Here is a 23,621-nt window from a genome sequence, read left to right as displayed (position 1 = left end):
GTGGGGGCGCCCTCCCCGCCTCGCGGCTGGTTATTGGGCAGTTTACTCGAAGGGAACTCGTTAAAGACCGTAGCTTCTCCGCTCCACTGTTACCCTGAGCTAGCAGCCGTCGAACAGTTGGCTAGAATAAACTCTTCATCGAAGTCGTTTCTGGGCGCCAGGGCTGGCCTCAGCCGCTTCAGCCGAGTTCGATCCCCGCCCCGGAGGGGCCCCCCAGGGCGCAGCAGACCCCTCCCGACCCGCCCGCTGCTCCCCCCAACAATGTGCTTCGTCAGTCTGCCTTGGGTGAATCTCTCACCACCCCTGCACCTCTGGCCTGCACCCCAGTTCATACATAAATGAATTAAAAAAAAAAAGAAAGAAACGGATTCTTAAAATTCAGTTCTAACTACGAATTTTCTGGAAAGGAATTCACTTTGCGATTCTCTTGGTAGGAAATAGAGTAGATTCGTCTTCGCAGTTTGGTCTCCCAGGAGCTATTTCTTGTGACGACAGCTCTTCCCTGAGTTAATAGGGTGGTGTCAGACAGCATGTGCTTCCGTGAAAGTGCTTCTGACTCGATCGGAAGGAAACGTGGTGGCTTTAAGTCCATAACAGAGGATGGACTTGTGCCAGCGAGCGCCTTCACGGGGAGGTGCCTGCTTTTGTTTAGGACCAAATTGGGAACGGACGAACGGATGAACGGAGGAGTGAGTGGCGAGTGAGCGGCTGATGGCCAGCCTTCAGGCCTTCTCCGCTCTCTGTCCTGCCACCCTGCCGCTTCAGCTTCTGCTTTGGGGCCGACTCGCAGGAGGCCTCGGGTGCGCTACCTGCTTGCGGCGAGCACTTCTGTGAGGCCGGGTTCGCCGTCCGCAGAGAGCTCTCGCTTGGATAAGGCAGTTGGTGAGGTCGGGTCGGGCCCTTCCTCGCGGGCCTCGTGCTCCCGGCCGTGGGGACCCCTGCAGGGCGGGGTTGGTGGGGTGACCGGGGAGGGAAAGGGCTTCCGTTCTTGCGGGCTCCTTCCACTGTGGGCTCTTGCTCGCCTTCCCGAGTCGGAGTCGCGTGGGCGCGAGCGGAGGCAGGGCCCAGGCTCCCTCCGCTGGGCCCCACCCTGTGGCGGGTGCGCTGCTGACGGCAGGGGACAGTCCACAGCCGATGGGCGTCATAGCTCGAGCGGACAGATGCCCCTGGCGCCTCCGAGGCAGATGGGTGGTCTGGAGAGGGAGGGCGCCCGCGCGTTTGGGGCTCTTGCCCCTGGGAGGCCCGGCCGGCAGCCAGGTGGGCGGGTTTCCGGCTGTGGAGGGGTCCGGCCTGGAGGGTCAGCGCTGGGCTGGCTGGACTCCACAGGGGTCTGTTTCCCTCCGGGCGAGCGGGGCGAGCGGGTCTTCACCCCCGGGCCCGTGTCGCAGCCGGGGGCCTCCTCCGGGCTGCGGCGTCTCTGTGAAGGAGCGGGACGTGTCTCTGGGCTGTAGAGTGGGCCAGAGCCCAGTGGTGGCTCCCGGTGGGGCTGGGGGCTTCCGGAAGGCCCTGAGCTGGGGCCGGGCTTGCTTCCGGCTGTGGGCCGCAGTCGCCCTGCCTCGTCTGAGCCTGTCTTGTGTTCGCTCACTGGAGGTGCAGCTGCCTTCAGGCTTCTGACTGATGGCCGCCCGGGGAGGAGCGGCCGGGCCCGCCTTGCCAGGTGGACGCCGCCTGGTCTCCGTGCCTTTCTTCCTTCTGCTGCTGACGAGATCTTTGTTGTGTTTCTCGTAGGTGGTTTCGCGAAGAAATCCGGAGGACGTCCAGGAGGTAACCTGTTGATCCGTACGACAATTTTATTTGCTGCGTCTGGCAAAAACGTAACTAAGCAGATGGCTGACGGAAGGACTTCCCTGCTAGTTGACGTCTGCTTGGGGGTGCGGCTCCCAGAGCAGGCTACGGAATGCCTGTTGGAGGCCGGTGAGGTGTATGCTACAGAGTAGGGGCTGTAGTTAGCGAGCGACAGTGCGTGCTGACGTGGGAATTCTCCCGATAACCAGCGTCCTTGAGATTTACTGTGAGTCAGAGTCCCTACCTACCTGTTTCAAAATCGTGATGCCTGCTGAAAAAAAAAATTTGAGGAGTGTCTGCTACCTAGTGCGATATATTTTAAAGGTAGTAAGTCACGAGCTTTTAGCTACTTGGGCTTTTCTAGTAATAAGTGGACACTTTTGGGTGGGCTTTGGGCGATGTTTCCTGTTTAGATTTCCTGCTGGTAGCAGGGCTTCCCCCCCACCCCCATGCTTCGACTTGTTATATTTGGCTGGAAGCTGTATGGTCTCTTACGGTTACTTGTGTTGCTAGGGGTCCTGTTCCATGGCCAGTCCCACTCCTCACTGGGAAACCCGGCCTGGTGCATTCATCTCAGCGGCTGTTCGGCGCTGGCGGCTTAGAGTGTGAGATCACTGTTTCCGTTCTTCTACAGTCCTGTTTCTGCCGCTGGTCCTGTATTTCCTGTAAGACGCTTTCAATAAAAGATCCATTTCAAAAACATTTTATACTGTGTTCCTGGCCGATTTTAAGATATCTGGCTCCCACCCTCCGTCCCCCCTAGTCAGGAAGAGAGTATAATAAAATTACGTGCCCCTTTGTGGACGACTGCACGGTCCTTGGGTGGAAATGATAGAAACTTGAAAAAATAGCTTGTGCTCTTTCCAGTTGGCTTCTGAAACTCTAGAATGCCCTCGAACTTAGAACAGATATTTACTTTTAGTTCCCATGTTCTTCATTCAAACCTCTGGCATCCCTGGAGGAGGGAAAGCCATCCCCTGAAGTCCTGGTTTCCTCCCCTTTGCTGTTCTCGTGATCTGATTCTTGCATTAATTACGGGCTTGGCCTTGCAAGGGTGCGCGTGTCGGGCTTCTCTTAACATTGTTTTGACGTGCTTTCCTTCTGCTCCCTGCTCGTTTCACTCAGCTTAGGCCCTCTGTTGGGGACTTTTCTTTATCTTAAAGTGATAGAGATAGAGGCTCCTACGGTTTCTGTCCGGGAGGTGGGAGGGCCTCGGCCGTGTCCTGTGCTGCTGAGCTTCTCTTCCTTAGATTTCTTTTATTTATTTATGCACACAAGAGCTGGGGTGCAGGTCAGAGGTGCAGAGGGGTGAGAGGACTCCGCAGAGACAGAGTGGGGCGCAGAACAGGCGCATCAACCGAAACCCACTGCTGAGGGGAGCACGGGAGACAGGAGGGGCCTGCTGCGTCCTGCGTCACTCCCCGGCTGGGGATCGAACTCGCGCTGCAGGGACAGTGGACAGAGTCATAGCATTGAGACGCACTCCTGCCCCCAGGGAGCCCTGCACTACTGACATTTCTACAGTGCCCGGCACATGTGCCAGCGTTGAGTGAGTCTCGAATTTGGCAGCGTCCAGTCTGGCGGGTTTCTCTCTCTCTCGCTTTTTAAATAATGTAATAGTTGATTTTTACATCATTTTGTGCCTTTGTCCATCTCTGTTGTCATCCCCGTGGGCTTCCCATCACCACATCACCCGTGTGCCATCACCACAGTCCAGTGCATTTCCTTCCCCCCACTGTTTTTGACCCCATCCCCCACTCCACCCCTGTACAATGTCTCTGGTATACAGCTGTTCATCATTATTATTATTTCTCCCCTGACCCTTTATGCTCCTGCTATGAGTGAAACCATCGGTATTTTTCTTTTTCTTTCTGGCATATCTCACTGAGCATGACCCCTTCAAGTTCCATCCATGTTGCTGCAAATGGCATGCATTTATCTTTTTGACGGCCGAGTAATATTCCACTGCGCATATGGACCACATCTTTTTAATCCAGTCATCCACTTTGGGGCATTTGGGTTGAGTCCATGTCTTTGCTATTGTAAATAAATGCTGCTTTCTATTTTTAAAGCAAGTGCTAATTTCTGCCTGTTCCTCCTGTCACCTACAACAAGCTTTTCCACGATCCTTTTGAGCACTTGAGTGACCCAGCGTAGTTTCGCTCCGAGATCCATATTTAATTTTCTTCTCTTGTTAGATAATCGTGTGGAAGAGGTACAGTGACTTTAAGAAACTACACAAAGAATTGTGGCAGATTCACAAGAACTTGTTCCGCCACTCGGAATTGTTTCCTCCATTTGCAAAAGGAAAAGTATTTGGTAAGTGATGCCTTTGGATGTCTGATGGTGCACAGCAGTGGCTGACTAGCTGTGTTACGCGCGGAGACCCAGAGGCTGTGTCACGAAGCCAGAAGCCCCGTTACTGAAGAGGAACCAGGGCACGCACAGCCTCGGAGCTGGCTCATGTTTCGGTGAGTGTATGTGGGGCGTGCCGACTCTTCCCTTCCGCAGCATATCGGGGCGCTGGTCCCCGCCCTTCAGACAAAACACCGTATATATAGGAACCTGAGAAAAGATGAGGTATGGTAGATCTGAGCACTTTTGGTATATAAGTCTGTATGTTCTGTGTTTCTGATCGTTCTCATAGTCTGAATGTTGTGGCTTGAGGCGCCTATTTCATATCTGAACTTCGAGGGGCGCTTTTGGGATGTCATCGCCTGAGTCACCCCCTTCGGGATCCTGGTGTTGCTGGGCCAGCGGAGCCCGTGTCGGCGAGGCCTCGGTGCAGCAGGGGCGGGCGCCCAGGGGAGCACACGGCACGCCTTGTGAGTTTGGCGGCCGCGGAAGCCACGGTCCTGGGGCATGGGGTGTGATGGCCTGTGTTTTGGGGCGGTCAGCTCACGTAGCTTGTTTCCAAGAACACATGTTGCCAGACACCCAAGCCTGGGTGGCTTTTCACCCAGACCTTTTTTTTTTTTTTTAATTTTTGATGCACACAGAACCGGGGTACAGGCCAGAGGCGCAGAGGGGTGAGAATTCACCAGAGACAGAGTGGGGAGCAGAACAGGCAGATGGATGAAGTCCACTGCGGAGGGGTCTGCCGTGCCCTGTGGGTCACCTCCGTGCCGGGGATCGAACTCGTGCCGAAGTGGCTTCAGCTGTGCTTTAACCAGCTGCGCCACCAGGGAGGGCCCTCACTCACTCAGACTTTTACAAGAAACGGTCTCACGCATTGCGGGTTCACGCAGGTGACTCTGAAATGCACCCCTGAGGACTCGCGATGGGACACGCACTTCTGGATGTTTCGTCTGGATGAGTGGCAGCGGGCCACGTGACCCCAGTAGGTCGCGCCGAGGGGTGGGCAGCTGACTGGCGTGGCTCTCGGCATCGGTCCCAGTGTGCACGTGGCCAGGCCAGGCGCGTCTTGGTGGGCGTCAGGAAAGTGGTTTGGCCGGGCTGATCCCTTGACAGGCCTCGGGGCGCCCAGGCCTCCGTGGCTCATGCGTGTGGGGTGCACTCATTGACCCACGCAGACGCGTCAGGACTTCCCACAGAAGAGGTTACTCGAGGCGCCGGGGAGGGAAGCGCCGCAGCTGAACCGGTGAGGAGAATTCTGCCGCTGCTTTGGGGCACGCTGCTCTGCAGGATGTCCCTGAGACCTTTTTGGTAGCTCAGTTTCGGGGTTGCGTTTCTGCTCCTCCACGTGAGCCGTGTCCCACTCGCCCCCAGCGGCCTCTGCCATCCTCTCCCCACGCCCCGGCCGGGGGCCCCTACTTCCCCCCACGCGCTTCGCGGTGTCGGCTGTGGGTTTACTTAGACTCCACCGGCGCGGGGTCCCGGTTCGCACTGTCACGTAGCACAGTCACGGAGGGCCGCGGGCTTTGTCCCTCAGGGGCCCTTTCATCTCCCTGAACGGGGTCGATCCCAGCGTCTGGCGCCTTCCTCCCTGCTCCGTGGAAAGGCACGTGGGCCGCTCCCGCCGCCGGCAGCCTGGACCGCGCGGCCCTTGGCTTCGAGCTCGGCTCTGCGGGGAACCGCCCAGGGCGGCGTAGCGGGGCGACCCCCCCCCCCGCCTCCGCCCCGGTGGTGCCGGCTGGCGCTTCCTCCGGCCACGGGGGAGCGTCCCGGGCCGCACCTGCCCCGTGTGGTTCCCTTCCTGCGGCTGCGGGCCTTTCTCGCACGGCGCCGAGCCCTCTGGCTGTGGCGCTGGTTTGAGGGCCCCTGGGATCCACGGTGAGACCCCCACGTCTGTGGGCCGTCGCGTGTCTTTCGACGGGTCTGTAGATCTCCTCGGCGCTTTTCTCCCGGGCTGTTGGAGTGAATGGGCCTCTCTTTATCCATCTCGGGGGCTGGCCCCTTGGCCACCGTGTGCTGAAGTGATTCCCCGTGCTGCAGGCTGCCGCCTGCCTGTTCACGACACACGGAGAGCTCAGACGCCGCTGTGGTGTTGGGAGGATCGCGCGTGTGTTCAGCGGGCCGACGCACACGTCGTGCGACACGTCGGGGCCGGGACTGTCCCTTCTCTTTGAAGACTGATTTATGGATGCACACAGAACGGGGGTGCAGGCCAGAGGGGCAGGGGACGAGAGGCTTCAGCAGAGACAGAGCGGGGAGCGGAACGGGCTGACGGACAAAGGTCACTGCTGAGGGGAGCAGCCGGGAGTCAGGAGGGGTCTGCCGCGCCCTGGGGGTCCCCTCCGGGGCCGGGCGGGGCTCGAACTCGTGCTGAAGCGGCTGCTGCGGCTTGCAGTGCCCTTGCAGTGCTGCGTCCTGACCGGTCGGGCCCCCAGGGAGGGCCACTACTTTCACTCTGTGCCTACACTTTCTGGACGGTGAACTTCGCTCCTTCCCTAACGTGGACATACCCCTGCTGGCACTGAACTTGGCTTCAGGTGGACGGCAGGGCTTTCTAAATTGGTCGAGGGTCTCCCCTATTGTTGTCTGCCGCTAGTGAATGACCCTCAGCTCTTTCCGCATCCTTACGTATTACGGAGTGAAGGCTTCTTATTCATCTCAATAAGGCAGTAATTTCTCGCGTCCAATAAGCGGTCCAGCCCATTTGTAATACTTGGTGACGGCAGTGACCCGTGCAGGCGGCAGCTGTGCTCGTGAGGCGGGAACCGGCTCGTCATCCGTCTCTCCGGGTCTCTTGCACTGTGACTCCGGGGACCAGGGCCGCGCGGCAGCCGTGTCACGTCCGGCGCCGTCAGCGGGCACCGGGGCTCGCCCTCCGCCGCGGGGCTCCGCTGGCCGCCCGACTCCTCGCTGTCTCCTCTTGCAGGACGTTCTCTGGTGCCTCTAGGCTGAGTTGCTTGTTTGCCCTTCAAGCTGGACACCTCAGCTGCACCTGCTCATCTCTCTCCGGTTTTTAAGGCCGTGCAAAACCTTCAGATTTACAGGAAAATCCGCAAGCCCAGCAGAGAGGCTCTGACACGCTTTGGCACAGCTCCCCGATGGCCACTGTGTCCCCTCACTGTCTCCCGAGCCCCTGGGGAGGGGCCAGGCCTGATGCCCCCTCCGTCCTGCCTTCCCGTCAGCCGGCGCCTCCGCCTCTGGGCACTGCCACAGCTTCTCAGGCGACCGGGCCTCGCCCGCTCTGCGGGGCTGCTCCGTTCGCCTCAGACCCGGGCCGCGCCTCGGGCTGGTTTCTGCCGCCCCACGGGGTAGTTCCGAGGAGCACACGCCGGCGTGGCCGATCCCGCCGAGGCCTGCTCCTCGCGACGCGGGCCCTTCTCTGTCTGCTTTGTGTCTCCCGGGCCGCCACTTCCTGGGGGGGAGAAGCGGTTCCCGACAGCCGCCGGCGACCGGGCGGCCGCCCCCGTCCTGGTGTCCCTAGGTTGGCTGGGCCTTCGCGCTGGGCCGAGTTCCCTTGAAGCGGCCACGCTGTCCTCAGACCGGGCAGTAACGAGAGCGCTTCGTGGTCAGGTCTGACGCAGAGCAAGCCTGAGCGAGTTCAGGTCGCACAGTGAGCCGCGCGTCCCTCCTGGCGCCCCAGAGACCAGCCCCAGTGAGCCACGGCCTGGCCTCTCGGGGGCGACTCGTCAGTCAGACCCCTCGAAACGCGATTCGGAGTTGGACGGGAGTCCGGGACCTTCATCTCTCCCCACTTGGGCAGCACCCGGGCCCCCCTTCTCTGACGGCCCCCCACAGCGCCCGCACAGGCCGGCTCCCCTCGCCCCTCCTGACGCCCTCGTGGTGAACCCCGGCCTCTCAGGAGCACGGCTCTCCCACTGGCTCCCTGGGCACGGCCGGTGAATCGCACCCGAGGGCCTGCCACCGCCTCGTCCCATGAGCAAATCTTTGTGCAGTAAAGAGCCCCTCCGCCCTTCTGCCGCGTTTCCCACCGGTCACGGAGCCTTTCACGCCGCCAGTGTGTGATCACCGACGCCTGCCTTTTGCAGCCGTCGTCAACATGGCCGTCTCGGGCTGGGCTCGGCAGGGGGACGCGCCCTTTCCAGCTAGTGACAGTGCTGAGTGTCGGCGGCCTCCTTCTCCTCATACACCTCTCCTGTTAAAATGTTAGAACAATGTTTGACACCGTCTCCCTTCCACACCCTCCCCCCAAACGTTTGACTGTGGGAGTTGGGGCCTGGGTGGCCGATACGTCACGCGTACACACAGCCGCCACCAGGCGTCGCCTGTCCCCACGGTGGCCCCGTTTCCAAATGTCTTCTCAGCCCTCAGCTTGGCTAGCATCTACAAATCGGTGACACCACCTTCGCGATCACCTTGTAAGCAGGCTTCCGGCGCTCGGGGGGCTTTCTCTCCCTGCAGGCTCTCACGGGCCGTCAGCATCGCGCCGGAGTGCGGCTTCAGGCTTCTCGGCCAGCTGAGCTTTTGGGCCCTCGTCGCCGTGCAGGTGTTCTCGTGATTGTCTTCTCTCAGCTCCTTTATACATCAGAAAGTGAAAAGGGAAAACTGGGCGAGTCATCCCAGTATTAAATGCCTGTGGAAAACCACTCGCGCCTTGTGTAAATTCCCTTTTCAGCGCTGCTTTCAAATCACCAGGTTCTTCAGTGAGGAGTTTCTTGCGTTGACAGGCCTGAGACACCCTGGGCACCACTTCTTTTTTGCGTTTTAGCGGACGCATTCCTCCCTGGCGCTGGTGTCCATGTGCGGGGCGGACCAGCCTTCTGAAGACCACCAGCGCCGGCCGGCCGCGGCTTCGCAGCCAGAACACAAACCCTGGGGTGGCCGAGCCTGCCCCTAAGTGTTGTTTCTTAATTCCAGGGCGATTCGATGACGGCGTCATTGAAGAGAGAAGACAGTGCGCCGAAGACCTGCTGCAGTTCTCCGCCAACATTCCTGCTCTGTACAGCAGCAGACAGCTCGAGGCGTTTTTCAAGGTTTGCGCTCTTGAAAGATGGGTGCAAATAGCAGATGATCTGGCTCCCTCTGTCGTAGCTGGAGTCCATTAAACACTGCAGTAGCAGGAAGCTCCGGTCACTACCTTCCCTTTGGGGAAGGTCCGTGGGAGGCAGACTCTTGAGAGCTAAGCCGCCAGAAGTCCGTAGTAAACGTGCTGTAATTATATTAATTTCTGTAAAGACGGAACAGAAATAGTCACTGGGTTGTAGAGACAGACGCTGGTACAAACTTAGGACCCAGCTCACGGGGAAGCAGTGTCGGAAGTCGCTCGTCACGTCAGCCTTTGTCCCGTTTCCCTGTCCTCTTCAACACTAATTAATTTACTTTGAACTGAACCCTGCCGGGCATGTGTTGCCTGGTACCGGTTTCTGACTCCCACAGTGTTCTTGTGAAATTAATCTCCTAGAAATAAGTGAGGTGATCGTGCCTCCCTTTATTACCTCTTTAATCAAAAGTCAACATAGTTGTGGACAGGAAAGCGCCCACCCTGTGTGACAGTGAGGGAAGGCGAGGCGTTTGGTTAGCCCAGGGCCAGCGAGTCTTCCCAGGGGCGCGTGTTAGCGGCCTGCTGTCGTTTGCGGGAGCGCTCTCGTTTGAGAGACGTTACAGACCTGCGGCTTAGCGGAACGGAAGAGTGGGCGGTGACAGCCCTGACTTCTCCTGGGCAGCTTTTCATTTTCCCGTCAGCCAGGCCGGGGTCCTGGATCCGGCCTCCGCTGTCGCCTGGCACAGACCTGTGGGAGAGAGGCGGCCCTCATGCCCTCACCGTGCCCGGAGTTGGCTTCTTGGCTGTGAGCACCGCTGTTGGGTGCTCGTTCACACGCCCGAAATGAGAGGCGGCAGGAGAGGAGGCGGAGGCGGGGCAGCGCAGGAGTCCGGCTAGTCGAGGGCGACTGTGCCGGGCTGATGAGCACAGATGCCCAGGTTTCAGCTGAGCGTGGACTGGAGTAAGCAAAGGGCCTGCGCCTTAGCTGGTTTTTTCCTCCTCTGGAGAAAAACTCAGCTAGGAGCAGCGATTAGTGTTTTCGTGGGCTAGATGTAAATTCTTGCTTTCCAGTCCAAGTGCGCTTCAGGCAAGTAAGATGCGGTCACCTCAGAGTCGCCTTCTCCCGACTCTTACCGAGAGGGGCCCCGGGAGCCTGCCGGGGAGGCGGGTGGCTGAGCCCGTGTGCTGGCGCGGGCAGGGTAAGGGGCTTCCGTTTCCCCGGGCTTTGCCGCCTGCCGGTGGGTTGGCAGGCAGGTGGTGGAAGGCGGGAGGGAAGATGGTGAGCGCAGAAGGCCCGTGCCAGTGGGTTGCAGCTGTTTCAGCGCGAAGCCCTCAGGCTTTCAGCCGTGAGGAGCCAGCCCCCCAGCCGGGGGATCCTGGCCTCTGGGTGACTAGCTTTCTGGAATTCAGATGCTGGCCGCTGGGAGCAGTCAACTTTGTTGCAATCTGTCTCTTCAGTAGGACACCTTACACTGAGAGTGTGTCGCCTCCATTGTGCCTCCATTGTAGCGCTTGTCTAAGGCTGTCCCAGATGCTGGGTGACAGTGTTGCAGTTTGATACTTGATACAGTTGCCTGTTTCCGGCTGGGCGGTCCCTAACTGAGGATGCTCTCTGAGCAGTGCTCTCTCACTAGTGAGCTTGCCCAGCTGCATTTTAATGAAGTGACTCTTTTGGCTAGATTTAAAACGAGAAAAACCCACGCGTTCTGGACATATAAAGACCGTTAGGAAGTTGAGGTCTACAGACTACCAGTTCAGCAGGCATGGCGTCCCCCGCTCCCCCCCACTCCGGCGGGGTCCTGTGATTCAGGCCTGCTGCGGGGTGCGGCTCTAGGTTTCCGAACCGCAGTGACGATCTGGCTCAGTAGGTGAATAGTGTACGCGGCCCGTAACTCAGTTGAGTTCACCTGTTCATTTGTTACTGAAAACTTTTTTGAAGATTTATTTATTTATGCATACAGAAAGATTGATTTATGGATGCACACAGAGCTGGGGTACAGGCCAGAGGCGCAGGGGTGATGAGAGGACTCCCCAGAGACAGAGCGGGGAGCAGAACAGGAAGCTGGACAGAGCCCCCTGCTGAGGGGAGCAGCGGGAGACAGGAGGGGGCTGCGCGCCCCGGGGGTCAGCGCTGGGGCCGGGGGTGGAACTCGCACTGAAGCGGCTGTGGCCAGCCTGCAGGGCTGCGCCCTAGGCCCGCTGTGCCCCAGGGAGGGCCCTGTCCCCCCTGTGCCAGTGACACAGCTGTGTGCTTCCGCAGGGCGGCGTGGTCCAGGACGGCTCTGAGCTGATTGGGCCGGCCCAGGCGCGCTCGGGCCCCCTCCCCGACAGCCTTGCCGAGCGTGGCACAGAAGGTAAGCAGTTTACTTGTTTCATGTAGTGGCGTTGCTTACAGAAGATGAAATCATGTCTGTGTTGCACCAAAGAGAGGAATTTGATGATATGCCAAGGGCTTTTTCCTTCATTTCTTTTTTTTTAAATTTATTATTCAAGAACTACAGGCTAGAGGTGTGTGTGTGTGTGGGGGGGTTGGGGGTGAGAGGACTTCCCAGAGACAGAGTGGGGAGCAGAGCATGCAGATGGACTGAAACCCACTGCTGAGGAGACAGGAGGGGTCTGCTGCTCCCCGGGGGTCCCTCCCTGGCCGGGGATCGAACTCGTGCTGCGGTGGCTGCGGCCGGCTTCATAGTGCTGCGCTTTGACCCGTTGCGCCACCTGGGAGGGCCCATTCTTGTGTGTCCATGAAGACTTCAAAAACTTAAGTTTTTACGCTTAGTAGTTTTCTCCCAGAGAAAAGCTTAGAAAACAGAAAAAGACAGAAGCACCCCAGAACGGTCAAGCAGAGCTGGGGGCGGGGCTGGGGGTCTTCAGCAGTGGAGGTGTCGGCGGGCCTCAGGCTTCACGTAGGGTGAGCACAGCCAGACGGCCTCGGCCTGCCCTGCGGGCCCAGGGCGCAGGGGCGTGTGGCGGTGGCGCTGTCCCGGCGGCGCCGGCCCGCACCCCACATGCCGGCACCGTCTCTCGCAGGATGCTCGGACCGGGGCCGGAGCCAGAGTCGCCCCGTCGTGCGGACCGGGGGCGGGCAGTGCGTGTGCTCCTCGGTGCCAGGCGTGGCCCGGAGACGCTCCACTGGCTTCCAGGTTGTCTTTGTGGCCCCGCGGCTCGGAGCACCCCAGGGCCCTGTCCAGCTCAGCCGGGTCCTCGAAGAACACTGCTGACAGGAATTTAAATTTCACCTTTTTTTTTTGTGGGGAGAGGGCTTGTACTCTGCCGCCTGTTTGATCCCGAGAGCTTCGCTCGGCTTTGGAAAATTCACTGCCCGCTCGGGAATTCCGGGCACGAGTCTCTTCCCAGAAGTCCTTCCTTGCAAGGTCACTCTTCTGGGACAGACCTGACAGACCTGCCGCCCAGAGATTCCTACTTGGAGCAAGAAGGGTGCAGGGCCTTGTCCTCGCTCCGGGCCTGGCCGTCGGAGCCATGAGGGCTCGTCAGGGTAGCCGGCCGCGGGGTCTCCGGTAAAGGAGAGCGAGCTAGAGCCGGGGACCCCCCGTCCGGCGGGGCCGGCGAGACCTGGAGCGGGCTGCTGGCGAGCCCTGGCGCCGGGCCAGGCGGGCGACCTTGCCTGGAGCGCTTGTCTCAGGGTCGCCTGTGAGATGTCAGAGGGCGGCTGCTCGCAGGGCTTTCTCGGGGTGCGCTTCAGGAGCCCAGCAGGGGCACGGTGCTTGCTGAAAGCCCAGGAGCGCCCCCGGCGTCCTAAAGGCGAGACTGACCTCTCTCCTCCCCGCGCAGCTTCCGCGTGACCCGCCTGCTGTCTCGGGAACACCCCGCACCCCGGGAGGACGAAGGCGTGGTGCGGCCGTGTCCCTGCCTCCCTCTGACAGCCTGCGTGCTGGGCCGCTCCGTCCTGCTGAAGGACACCTGGCGCCAAGCCCAGATCTGCGCGTCGGGCAGCTCGCACGTTCATCGCTCCCGGAGACGGGAGGCGACCTCAGCGTCGTGCCATGGCCAGCGTGCCGGCCCGGGCAGGGCTTCCTTTCACCCAGAGGGTCCCAAGCCCCAGCCACCCAGGGAGAGGCCTCTTGTGGCGCAGGGCGGGGGCAGGCCGGGGAGCCGGTGGCGGGGCCCGCCTGGGGTTTCGGGCCCAGCGTGGGGAGGTGACGCTCCGGCTGGCGCAGCGCTTCAGAGCTCCTTAAATGGTGCTTTCAAGGGGGACCCATTTTTCAGACCTGGGCTCGTGTGGTGCTTGGCGTGGAAGGAGCCGGAGGGGAGGATCTAAATGTCGCCTGCGGCCTCAAGGTCCTTCCTGCAGTTGAATGACACGGCAGGTGTATCGCTGCTCGGGAACAGATGCAGAGGCCAAGTGATCATTAGTTTTGTGAGCACCATAAAAACGCAATCAGAGGCCTTAATTTACCTTGAAATGAAAGTTTTTGTGAGGAAAACGGCAAGAGTCGAATCTGGGGTCTTTTTTTCTTTGTTTAGAGCAAGGAGGAGAGGCTGCAGGCAGGACCCCAGCTGGGAGAGCCAGCCCCCCGGCCCCAGGATGGAGGGGGGGTGGCTCTCGGATCCCTCACAGCGCTCCAGATGGACCGGGCTGTTAAAAAAACGCAGAATTCTTACCTATTGGTGGAATAATTTCAATCAGTAATAAAAATTTGCAATAGTAAAAAAAAAAAATGCAGAATTTTGTCGTCTGATGGGAGCCAGGAAGCCCGTTGAGGGGCCCTGAAGTCAGTCGCTTGGCGGTACACTGGTATGCGAGTAGCTGATATTTAATCGAAAATCAGAAAGCGATAGGTGAAGTTCAAGTTGTTGGGTGCTTTAAAACGCGGTGATGGCTCTGTCCTCGGGGAAGTGGGAGCCAGTGAGACCGCCTTTGGAAAGGAGCCGGTCATCGACGACACATTGCCACTTCAAACTCCCGCTTCGCTGCCGGGTGACACGACCCTGTCGAGTCGCGTGACAGCGGTGGAAACGTGGCCGGGGCGTGTGGCGAGGGGGCTTCTCCCAGGGTCTCTCATCTCGGCCTGCTGGAAGGATGTAGGTCGCTGTACCCACGCCGGCCTTGACGCCGGAGCCTTTGATGTTCCGGCGTCACCTGGTGACCTGCCTCATTTCCTCTGCTGACGCTCGGCTGCGTTGCAGCTCTCGGGGCGACGTTTCCCAGGTGTGTGCAGCCAGACAGGCACTCGCTGGGGGCTCATACACACGGGGATGCAGGGCCCAGCCTCGCCGAGGCAGCAGGTGCTGGCTGGCATGGCCCCTGGTGTCGCGCCGTCGGTTTCAGTCACTTACTTCGCTTATGTTCTGCGGGTGTGGAGCGCCCTCGCTCCAGGCCCAACCCCCCCCCCCACCACCACCATTTTCTTCGTCTCCTTTTCAGTCAGCGGACCACAGGAAAGGAATATTCTTCCGTGCTCAGGGACCTGAGTCTGCCTCAGCCCCCAGTTAGCCTGCGTGTCAACGGTGCAGTGTCGAGTGGAAAAAAATACAAGGAAGTCTGGTCAAAATGAACTTGCAGTAGAAGTCCGTGAAAATGCCCACTAGGTGTCAGCTGAGCGCTCCAAATCGCCGTCCCGGGGTGACTGGCGCCCCCTGCCTTCCGTGGGGGCTTGCTCATTCGCTGGGAAGCTCCTTTTGCCTTTGTTACTCACCTGCTTAACTTTTCCTCCCTGCCCTCATCCGCGGGCTTCCTCAGGCCGGGCGCGTCAGGTAACAGTGGGCGAGCACAGGTCACCGAGTCCCTTGGTGCTGGGTTGGCGGCTGTCCTCAGGGCGCCGGTGCTCGCTGGGGGAAGTGTGCCTGCGCCCCAGACGCCCGGCAGGTTTGCCGCGCGGAGCCGGGGACAGTCGCAGTGCGTGAGGCGCGTCAGGACGGGGCGTTGCTCCGCGTCGCTTTCTTTCTTTTTTTTTTGAAGCTTTACTTTTTGCTTATTTGTGCATGCAAGAACTAGAGGTGTGTGCGTGTGTGTGTTTGAGGGGGTGGGGGGAGGACTCCCCAGAGACAGAGTGGGGAGCAGAGCAGGCCGAGGGACGAAGCCCACTGCTGAGGGGGGAGACAGGAGGAGTCAGGAGAGTCTGCTGCGTGCTGAGGGTCACGCCCTGGCCAGGCTCCCACTCAGGCCCGACCAGTGACCTGCTGAGCCCAGCCCCTAGGCCCCCAGGGAGCCTCCTCTGTGCTCGTTATCACACGCGGCCTTGGGGCGGCATTTGGTGGTTTCTGAGCTTGTTCTGGGGTCCCCAAATGCACAGTGGACACTCGGACATCCCTTTCATCATTTCCCACGGGTTGAGGGACACATGTTGCAAGGACCTTTCAGAAACGGGGGGCTTAGCAGGAGTGGGCCTCTTTAGTAACGGCTGACACGGGGGCGGAATCGGGCCCAGGGCAGGCGGCCGGCCGGCGTCAGGTCTTCGGCGGAGACGTTGCTCCAGTCACAACTGTGCAGCCTCTTGCTGGAGGTCGCGGTCCCTGTGTCTGCTCCCTTGGGGTGACGGTTGCCCTGCTGGCTGGACACCCCACCGGAGATGTGAAGTGTGGGTCATCGCTAGGAAGAAACGTGGGTTTCCTGGTGGCATCCCAGCCCCGTGGCCCCCTGAAAGCGGTCACATGCGAACAGTGAGACCTTGACTCAAGTCCACCTTGAGGGACCCTTCTGCCTTTAACGTCTGCTTACTGTTGTCCTACCGCCAGGGTTTTCCAGCGACAGCGACCTGCTCTCCCTCACCCTTGACGCGGACTCTCTCGCCGAGGCAGACGATGGAATGGCTTCCGCTCAGAGCTCCCCGGCCAGGGCCCGCGGCCTCCATCTCCCTCCGGACGCGTCAGCGCCGGGGCCCGCTGCGCGTGCCGGCGACCGGAGCGGCTCGGAGGAGGGGCTGGAGAGCCGCAGCCGCTTCCGCGGCAGCCTCAAGGCCAGGCTGGGCAAGCGGGACTACCTGGAGAAGGCGGGGGAGTGGATCAAGCTGGCCTTGCAGAAGGAGGAGGCCGAGGACTACGGGGCGGCGTCTGCTTTCTACAGGAGAGGGGTCGACCTGCTCCTCGAGGGCGTTCAAGGTACAGCCGGCGCCTGTGGGGGGTGCCGCGCCCCGAGGCCCGCGAGCGGCCGGCACGCCTCGTCTCCGGCGTGGCCTGCCGTGCTCCTGCGGCCGGTGCTCCCGGCCTCCACCCCGCCCTGGAGTGTCCCAGAGCAGTGCCGGGCGTGCGCTCGCCGCTCAGGACGCCTGGGCCCCCACCCCGGGCCCGGGCTTGCCGCTCTGCCGGGGATGCGGGCCTGCTGGGGCTGACCGTCCAGGCAGAGCTGGCCTCCCGGAAGCTCGGTTTGGCCTTCGGCGGCGCCTTTCGCTTAGACAAGCAGAGTGACGCCGCGGCTCGTGCCGCCCGGCACTGCGACCCCAGGCCGGTCGGGCTCGCCCAGCTTCTTCCTTCCAGGAAGACCAGCGCCGCTGTTGCCCGGGGGCTTGGCGCGAGTGTCCCTGTGGGCAGCGCCCGGAGCGGCCACCCGCACCCCATGGTGTGGAGGGTGGAGGTAACGGCTGCGGAGCGAGGCCGTGTGGCAGCTAACTGGGCTCCGTGGGGCGGGGATTTGCGCCCCCAGGGCCACCCGCCAGGCTTCGGGGAGAAGGCCGAACCCCGGGAGCGGGGAGGGGGCCTCTGCCCCGCCCGCTCCCGGCCCAGCCTCTCCGTCCTTGCGGGATCTCACCACGCGCTCGTGGCGGCCAGTGGCGTTTCCGGAGGGACCGCCGGCCAGTGCGTGCCGGGTCCACTCCCGGGCATCGCATTTGCACCGGGGCTACCTGGTGGGGGGCCGGGAGTCGGAGGCTTCAGTGCTTGGAGCAGCAGGGAGCTGGGATCTGCCGCTTCATGTTTCTCGCCGTCTTCCCGGAGGTGGTGACCGGTCGCGTCGGAAGCTGTTACCGTGGCTTCAGGTCATTGATTCGAGCGTCCAGGCGCCGTTCGATTTTGCCATCTGGTTGCGGTTTTATGATTTTGGCCGTGACAAGGTTTATTAACCGCGGGAAATGCGTGCTGAGGTCTCGGGTAACAACTACTTTCCAAGTTTCATATTCCGTTGGGGTTTTTTGTTTTCTAGTGTGGAGGGTTCTGGCCCTAGAGACTAATGATTTTCCTCCTTTGTCTGAGTTCTTCGTCCAGGTTGGAAGTTTACACGGGGAAGAGGCGTTACAGACAATGGCTCCGAGGGGTTCCCTCTTTCCTTTTGAGGTAATTTTGTGTCACAACCTCACAATGTCGAGTGGACACGTAGAAAACACATCAGCGTCATATTTTTCTAAAAGTTATTCGATTCTCATTTGATAACAGTTCTTAATGTTACCACTTGATGGCACCAGAAAAATAAAAACATTGCTTCAAAATAAGAATGACGGAGACTTAACCAGCAAATAGCAAAACTCCTGTCGTTGCCGTGCTGTGTGATTACGATGGTGAGTTACTTTTGCCTTGAAACTTGATGCAAACCTCCCGGGCCTCGGTCGTCAGCAGTGTGCCCACCTTTCCTCTCACCTCCGCCTGGGTGTCTGGAACCGGGAAAGTACCCCCCTGCCCTGGTTCATTATCATCGGCAATGTGTCATCAGTTCCAAAAAGTCATGAGTAGTTTTTATCAGGATGTGATCAATGTTTATTCATATAAATTAAGGGAACTGCTATCACAGAATTCTGGTTTTCAGCCAGGGCATCACATAACCTCCCTCGCCGCCCTCCTGGTTGACACATTCAACGGTGTCTGAGGTGGGGTGGCCGGACTGGCACCTCTGGTCCATGGTGCTATGCGTGGTGCTGCCTGGAGGACTCGGCAAACTCTTTCCAAGATTTCCCCCCACTTTATTGAGGTATCACAGGTGTACGACGCCATATTAATGTCAGATAAACAACATGATAGCCGGGAGGTGGTGGTCGTGTTCCATTTTTTTCACCCACCCATCTGTGGGAGGCCTGGTGGTTTCCACGTTTTGGCTGTTGCAAATAATAGTGCAGTGAAGGTGAGGGTGCAGAGACATCTCCTCGGGCGGCTTCTTTCTCTTGACTAGATTCTCAGAGGTAGAATTGCTGGATGCCAGCTTCATTTTTAACTTTCCAAGCACTGTCCGTGCGTTTTCCACAGTGGTTGCACCATTCACACTCCCGCCAGCAGCCAGCGGCGTCCCGTTCTGCACGCTCCCGTCACTGTGTGCTCCTTACCTTTCGGCCGTCTGTGGGGTGCCTCCATTTTGGGTACTGTCTCCTTTGCTGTAGAGAAGCTCTTTAGTTTGATGTAGTCCCATCAAACTAAAATCTTTGAAAATCCCATCAGATCTTTCCCCTCATGCTCTGTGCCTCTGGGGTGAGTCCTCAAACCTGTCTGCGGTGTATGTCATGCAGTATCTGGCTTTCAGCCAGTACTTTACCATTCCAGTGCATGTTGCTTTGCAATATAGTTTAAAGTCAGGAAGTCCGACGCCTGCAACTTTGTTCTTGCCCAGAGCCGTTGGCTGTTTGAGGTCTCTTGTAGCTGCATACACATTTCAGTGTTGCTTTTTCCTGCTTCTGTGAAAAATGCTATTGGAATTTTGGTAGCGACTGCTTGGATGTGTAGGTTGATCTGGGTCGATGGACGTGCTAACAGTGTTAGTTCTTCCATGAACACAGAGTGTTTTACCCTTGCACGCAGTCTCTTAAGTCAGGGCCTTATAATTTTCAATATAACTTACTTGCCTTTTGATTCACTCTGAAGTGCTTTATTCTTGTTGATGGCCTGAAGATGGGGTTGTTGGCTTAATTTCACTTCTGAGACCTTGGTAATGTCATGCAGACAGCTGATTTTTTGGTACGGGCTCTGATTGTACGCCTTTATTTAAATTTTCACCTTTTTTTGGTGGCATCTCCAGAGTCTTCCATCTATAATAGGTCGCCCGCAGATGGGGACTGTCTTACTTTTACTCCTTCTGTGATCGCTCTGGCTGACTCTAGCGCTGCACAGAATGAGGTGGGGGTGAGGGTGGCCTCGCCGTGCTTGCTGTTCTCACAGCTTTCCACTGTGGACTCTGATGCTCGGCGCGGTGGGCCGTGTTCTGTCATGGGCATGGAAATCGGGGCCCCGGTACGGGAACTTGACGCGACGCAGGAGAGCTGCTTCCCCGGGAAAGTGCCCTGAAGCGCCCCCGTGGCGGTGACGACCGAGTGCGAAGACTTCGCCTTCGCGGCGACAGTCCATCCCTGTGCCCTTGGGTTTACCCTTCCGGCAAAGCCCTTGAGAGCGTTCACCCTGCCAGGCTTTACCTGGGCAGTGCGCGGGCCTGGTGAAGGCGGTCGGTGCTTTTACGCTTCCTGGTGTTGACAGGGAGACGAGGTGGCAAGCGGGAGCATGCGGCCCGGCCTCCTGCTGCTGCTGACTTTGACGCCTCCTTTGCAGCCTGCAAAGTGAAGGTGCCGTGGTGGCTGCCTGAGGTCTTCGGGCCGTGGGAGAAAATGCAGCAGTCGGGTGTGAAGCGCCCTCTGCGCTCGGGAAGGAGCGTCTCAGCCCGCGTCCTCTCGGTCCTGGCCTGCTTGTGTCCGCTGCGACGCGCACAAGGTGTGCTCCGCCTGGGCTTGCGCAGTTGCCGCCTGACGGGCGGCGGGACACGCCTGAGCTCCGCGCATTGATGACGTGTTTGAGCGGCAGCCCCTCACTGTCCCTCACAGACTTGTCCCGGGTGCGGGGCTCTACGTTTTTAACCCTCAGAACGGGCCTCCGAGCTGCGCTGCGGACGGCCATGTTGGGCTGCGTCTCAGGACACCCCAGTTTAGAGGGGCAAACCTGTAATGTCACCACCCCCAAAGCTTGGCGCCCAGTTAGCGAGAATAATTGCTCAAGGCAGGAAGGCGCCAGGTGGCGGCGCTGCTGGTGGCACTACCCGCGGCAGCCGAGGGCATCCGAGTGGGCTCGCGAGCGGCTTCTGTGTAGCTGTTCCAGCTGTCACACTGCTGGTGCCTGAGAGGTGGCTGCAGCGACCCCCGCGTCACAGGTGGGCAGACCGGGTCGCAGACCGCGTTGCCCCCGGGTGCCAGCTAGGTCTCTCTCAGCTCAGATTCTGTCTTCCTTCTGCTGCGCGAGCGACGCCTCGCCCAGCGTCGTCCTCGTCCCGTTCGCTTTTCAAGGCGAAGCGGCAACAGGTTTCTAGTGTCGGCTCATCGACGGCTTTGTTCTCAGCACTTTTCCTCCCCCCGCCTCTGATTCCTGCCCTTCCCCCCCGGCTGTCTCGTGACCTGTTCGACACGCCGCTGTTACTCACCTGGTGCACGAGCGATACAGCAGTAGTGGTGTAAAATACAGTCCTGGTCAAAATACAGCCGGCAGTGGCCCAGACGCCGTCTCCGGGGTCTCCCTCTGCCCCCCTCTGCCTGATGCGTCCGTCTCCCGCAGCCATGGCGTCTCATCGTGCAGCGTTCCTGATGGTGTCCGTGTCTGGTGGTTCTTTCCCAATCTTGCTGCAATTTTGGGTGAGGGAGCCTGTTTCAGGAAATGTTTCTTCTCAGCTGAGGGATGCAGACAGTCTGCGATTTTCGTCTCAGCGAACGGCACACCAAGCTGTTTTTTATAGTTTACCCCATCCCCAGGTAGCTGTGTGCTAGACGCTCGTGTTTCCAGATAGATTTAAAAGTTTTCACCATCAGACCCGTTGGGCGGAGCATTCCTGAGCTCCTGCTGGCTCTCGGGTGCTGTCCTCCCCCACACCCCCCACCGCAGGACGGGGTCTCGGAGAAGCTGCAGACCCTTCCTCTGAGCCACTTGGGTGAGGAGGGCGGCACCCGCGCTCTGGGCACTCAGTGACGCAGGGCAGTGAATAACCATAGGAGCAGGTGATGGGTTTAAGGCTCTTAGGGAAAAGGGGCCAGGACCATGGACAGCTGCTGCAAACGGGGAACCCAGTGTCTGCGCTGGACTGGGCTGGCGGAAGTCCAGACGCATTTTTTGCTAGGAAAACAGACCAGATACACCCCGACTCCTCTGGCAGCCTGCATGGGCGCCCCCTGGAAAGGAGGGGCAGGTGAGCACGCAGTAAATCCGTGCTGATAGAGGCGCAGAGTGGGGAGCAGAACAGGCGGATCCACTGAGCCCCCCTGCTGAGGGGAGCCTTGGGGAGACGGGGGTCTGCGTGCCCTGGGGCCCCTCCCTGGCCGGGGTCGCACCCAGGCCGCAGGGGGGAGAGCCCGAGACTCGCCCCAGGAGCCCTGGGGGGACCCTCGTTGTTTGATCACGGGCGCGTTAGCCCGTCCCAGACTCTGTTTGCCGACGCGGTGGTCGAGACGCCCACGTGGCTCCCCTCGCCTGTCACTCAGCCTTCTTAGCTGGCCCACCCTCACCCTCTGGGGTGTTGGATTGTAATTGTGCCTTTGGCTGTTTCTTGTAATACTTTGCCATCAAATTTGGGGAGTTTTCACCTCCTTGTTCCTCACACTGCCCCCGCTCCCCATGTTCTGAGGGGGCTGTGGCAGTGTGTGGCGCCTCCGGCAGGCGCTGGCGGCCCCTTTCCCACTCACGCAGCCCGGCCACGCCGGCCTCACTTCGCCGGTCTTTCGGCGTTTTTTCCGAGTCCATCTTCGCTCTAGAAATTTCTGTTGGGGCCTTCTCTTCGTGCATGGCCTTGTTTTATTGTCAGCCTGTGTTTGATTGTGCATCGTCTTTGTACTTTCACTCCTTAAACATGTTCCTCCCAGTCCCCTGAGCACGTCTGCCGTGGTTCTCTTGCAGGGTCTCTCTGCAGACCCCGGAGCGCTCTCCAGAGACAGGTGCTGTCGACGGCTTCGTTTCCCAGACCACTCGTTTACCGGGTCTTTGCATGTTTCATTTTCGAAAACTACTTTCCAGGTGAATAGCGAGTCTGGCTCCTGCCCCGGGGCTCCTGCCCCGGTGGCTTTCGTCTGCGGTCGGTCGGTAGCTCAGAGAGGGGCCCCGGGTTTGGCTTGTGCGTGCCCCAGGCCTCCCGTCCCCCGGGGAGGAGGGCCGGCCGCGGCCCTGTGGTGTCGCCTGTGCGTGGGCGCGGCTCTCCGGAGCCCCGGAGCGTTGGGGGGCTTCCCGGAGCACACCGGCTGTCTCGGCCTCGGCTTGCCTTTTGGGGCTGCTGTGACTCCCGGGCGTGAGCGGCCAACGAGGACGGGGGCCGAGGCCTTTCCCGGAGGCTTCTGGGGAGGCTCCCAAGAGCGTCGTGCGCGGTCGGGTCTCCGAGGCCGCCCTGAGCGCGTCACTCAGCTCTCTGCGAGCAGCCGGAGTTTGGGTGACGGCCCCGGCCCCAGGCTGCCATCTGCATGGGGTGTGTGGTGTGCGGGGGGCTCGGTGCCGGCACCCGGGGCCCTTCGGACCGAGGGGGACCGCCGGCGCCCGGCTGTCCCGGTGGTGTGTTTCCACTCGGGCGGCCTGGCCCAGGCTCCGCTGCGCTTCCCTCAGCCCCGCCCAGACTCCCGGAGAAGGTGCTTGGCCTCAGGCCGGCAGCGGGAAACCCGTGTTTGTCGCTGTGTGGCGCTCCTCCCTGCTCTCGGGGGCCACGGGGGGCCGCCCGAGGCTCGCCCCGGAGCGGGGCTCCCGGCTGTGCCGGCGGGAGCGCGCACGAGGGCCCAGCACCGTCCCTGCAGGAGACGGCTCGGCGTCTCCCGGAAGGCCTCGGGCCCGCGGTTCCCGGCGTGCTCGGCCGGGGAAACAGACAGGAGAGATTGGTTTGTAGGAGCAGTTCGTCCCCGGTTTCCCGGTACGCCAGGCCCCCACCCCGATGCGCCCCGACTGCCTGGAGAAAGAGCGGGGCTCTCCCAGACACGCAGGCGCGGGCTGCCCGCTCTAGCCGTGGCCGGCGGCAACACGCAACTTAGGGGGTCTTCGGGAACGCCTGCGCACGGTGGTTTGCGGTATTGACTGCGCGTTCGCTCCTGTGTGGCTAGAACTCAAGCCGGTAACGGAACAGGAGTCTGGCTTGGAGCGCGTTGGGCTCTTCGTTTGCGGGTGGCGTGCGCCCGGGCGGGGGAGGAATGTTCCAGAAGGACTGGATGCGGTGCATTGGCCGAGACGGTCAGCCTGGGACATCTGCACTCCCCAGGCCCCGAGGCCACCGCCAGGCAGAAGGCGCCTCTCCGCTGCAGGGTGGCCGCTGAGGACGGGGTCCTGGCAGGGCCCGGCTGGCACGGTCTCTCGACCGCTCGGTGTTTCCCTCGCAGGTTGCGGGCATGAGCCTGTGTACTGGGCGTGCCGGCGGCCAGAGACCGCTGTCCTGCCCGTGTCGCCCGGTCCAGCGCCGCTGCGGGGCGAAGTGGTGGTGCAGCTTGAGGTTCAGATTGTATGAACAGTAAACAGAGCGTCTAAAATCACCACTTGCGCGTTGCAACAAACACATCATCATTTGCTTAAAAAAGAGTTATAATTACAGTTGACGAAGCATGGACACCATAAAAAATGCATTAGTTTGGCTTGACACATTAATTACCTGTTTTTGCAGATGTTTTTATGTATTGTTGTGTGA

At 60.1% G+C, this 23,621-nt stretch overlaps 1 protein-coding gene across 1 annotated transcript in view; it reads left to right on the top strand.

Annotated features, from left to right (window-relative positions):
* The window catches only part of RPS6KC1 (ribosomal protein S6 kinase, 52kDa, polypeptide 1), a 72,515-nt gene that overhangs the window by 3,549 nt on the left and 45,345 nt on the right, over positions 1 to 23,621 (top strand). The window contains exons 2-9 of the mRNA XM_012734200.1: positions 3,984 to 4,104; positions 9,016 to 9,131; positions 11,400 to 11,493; positions 15,833 to 16,195; positions 16,333 to 16,938; positions 17,027 to 17,134; positions 19,478 to 19,708; positions 23,320 to 23,438. Coding sequence (XP_012589654.1) covers positions 3,984 to 4,104; positions 9,016 to 9,131; positions 11,400 to 11,493; positions 15,833 to 16,195; positions 16,333 to 16,938; positions 17,027 to 17,134; positions 19,478 to 19,708; positions 23,320 to 23,438 — 1,758 coding nt within the window. The remainder of the gene's footprint in view (positions 1 to 3,983; positions 4,105 to 9,015; positions 9,132 to 11,399; positions 11,494 to 15,832; positions 16,196 to 16,332; positions 16,939 to 17,026; positions 17,135 to 19,477; positions 19,709 to 23,319; positions 23,439 to 23,621) is intronic.

Source organism: Condylura cristata, unplaced genomic scaffold (assembly GCF_000260355.1).
Source record: "Condylura cristata isolate star-nosed mole 26May11 unplaced genomic scaffold, ConCri1.0 scaffold00050, whole genome shotgun sequence".
Lineage (NCBI taxonomy): Eukaryota > Metazoa > Chordata > Mammalia > Eulipotyphla > Talpidae > Condylura > Condylura cristata.
This window is presented reverse-complemented; position numbering and strand designations above follow the sequence as displayed.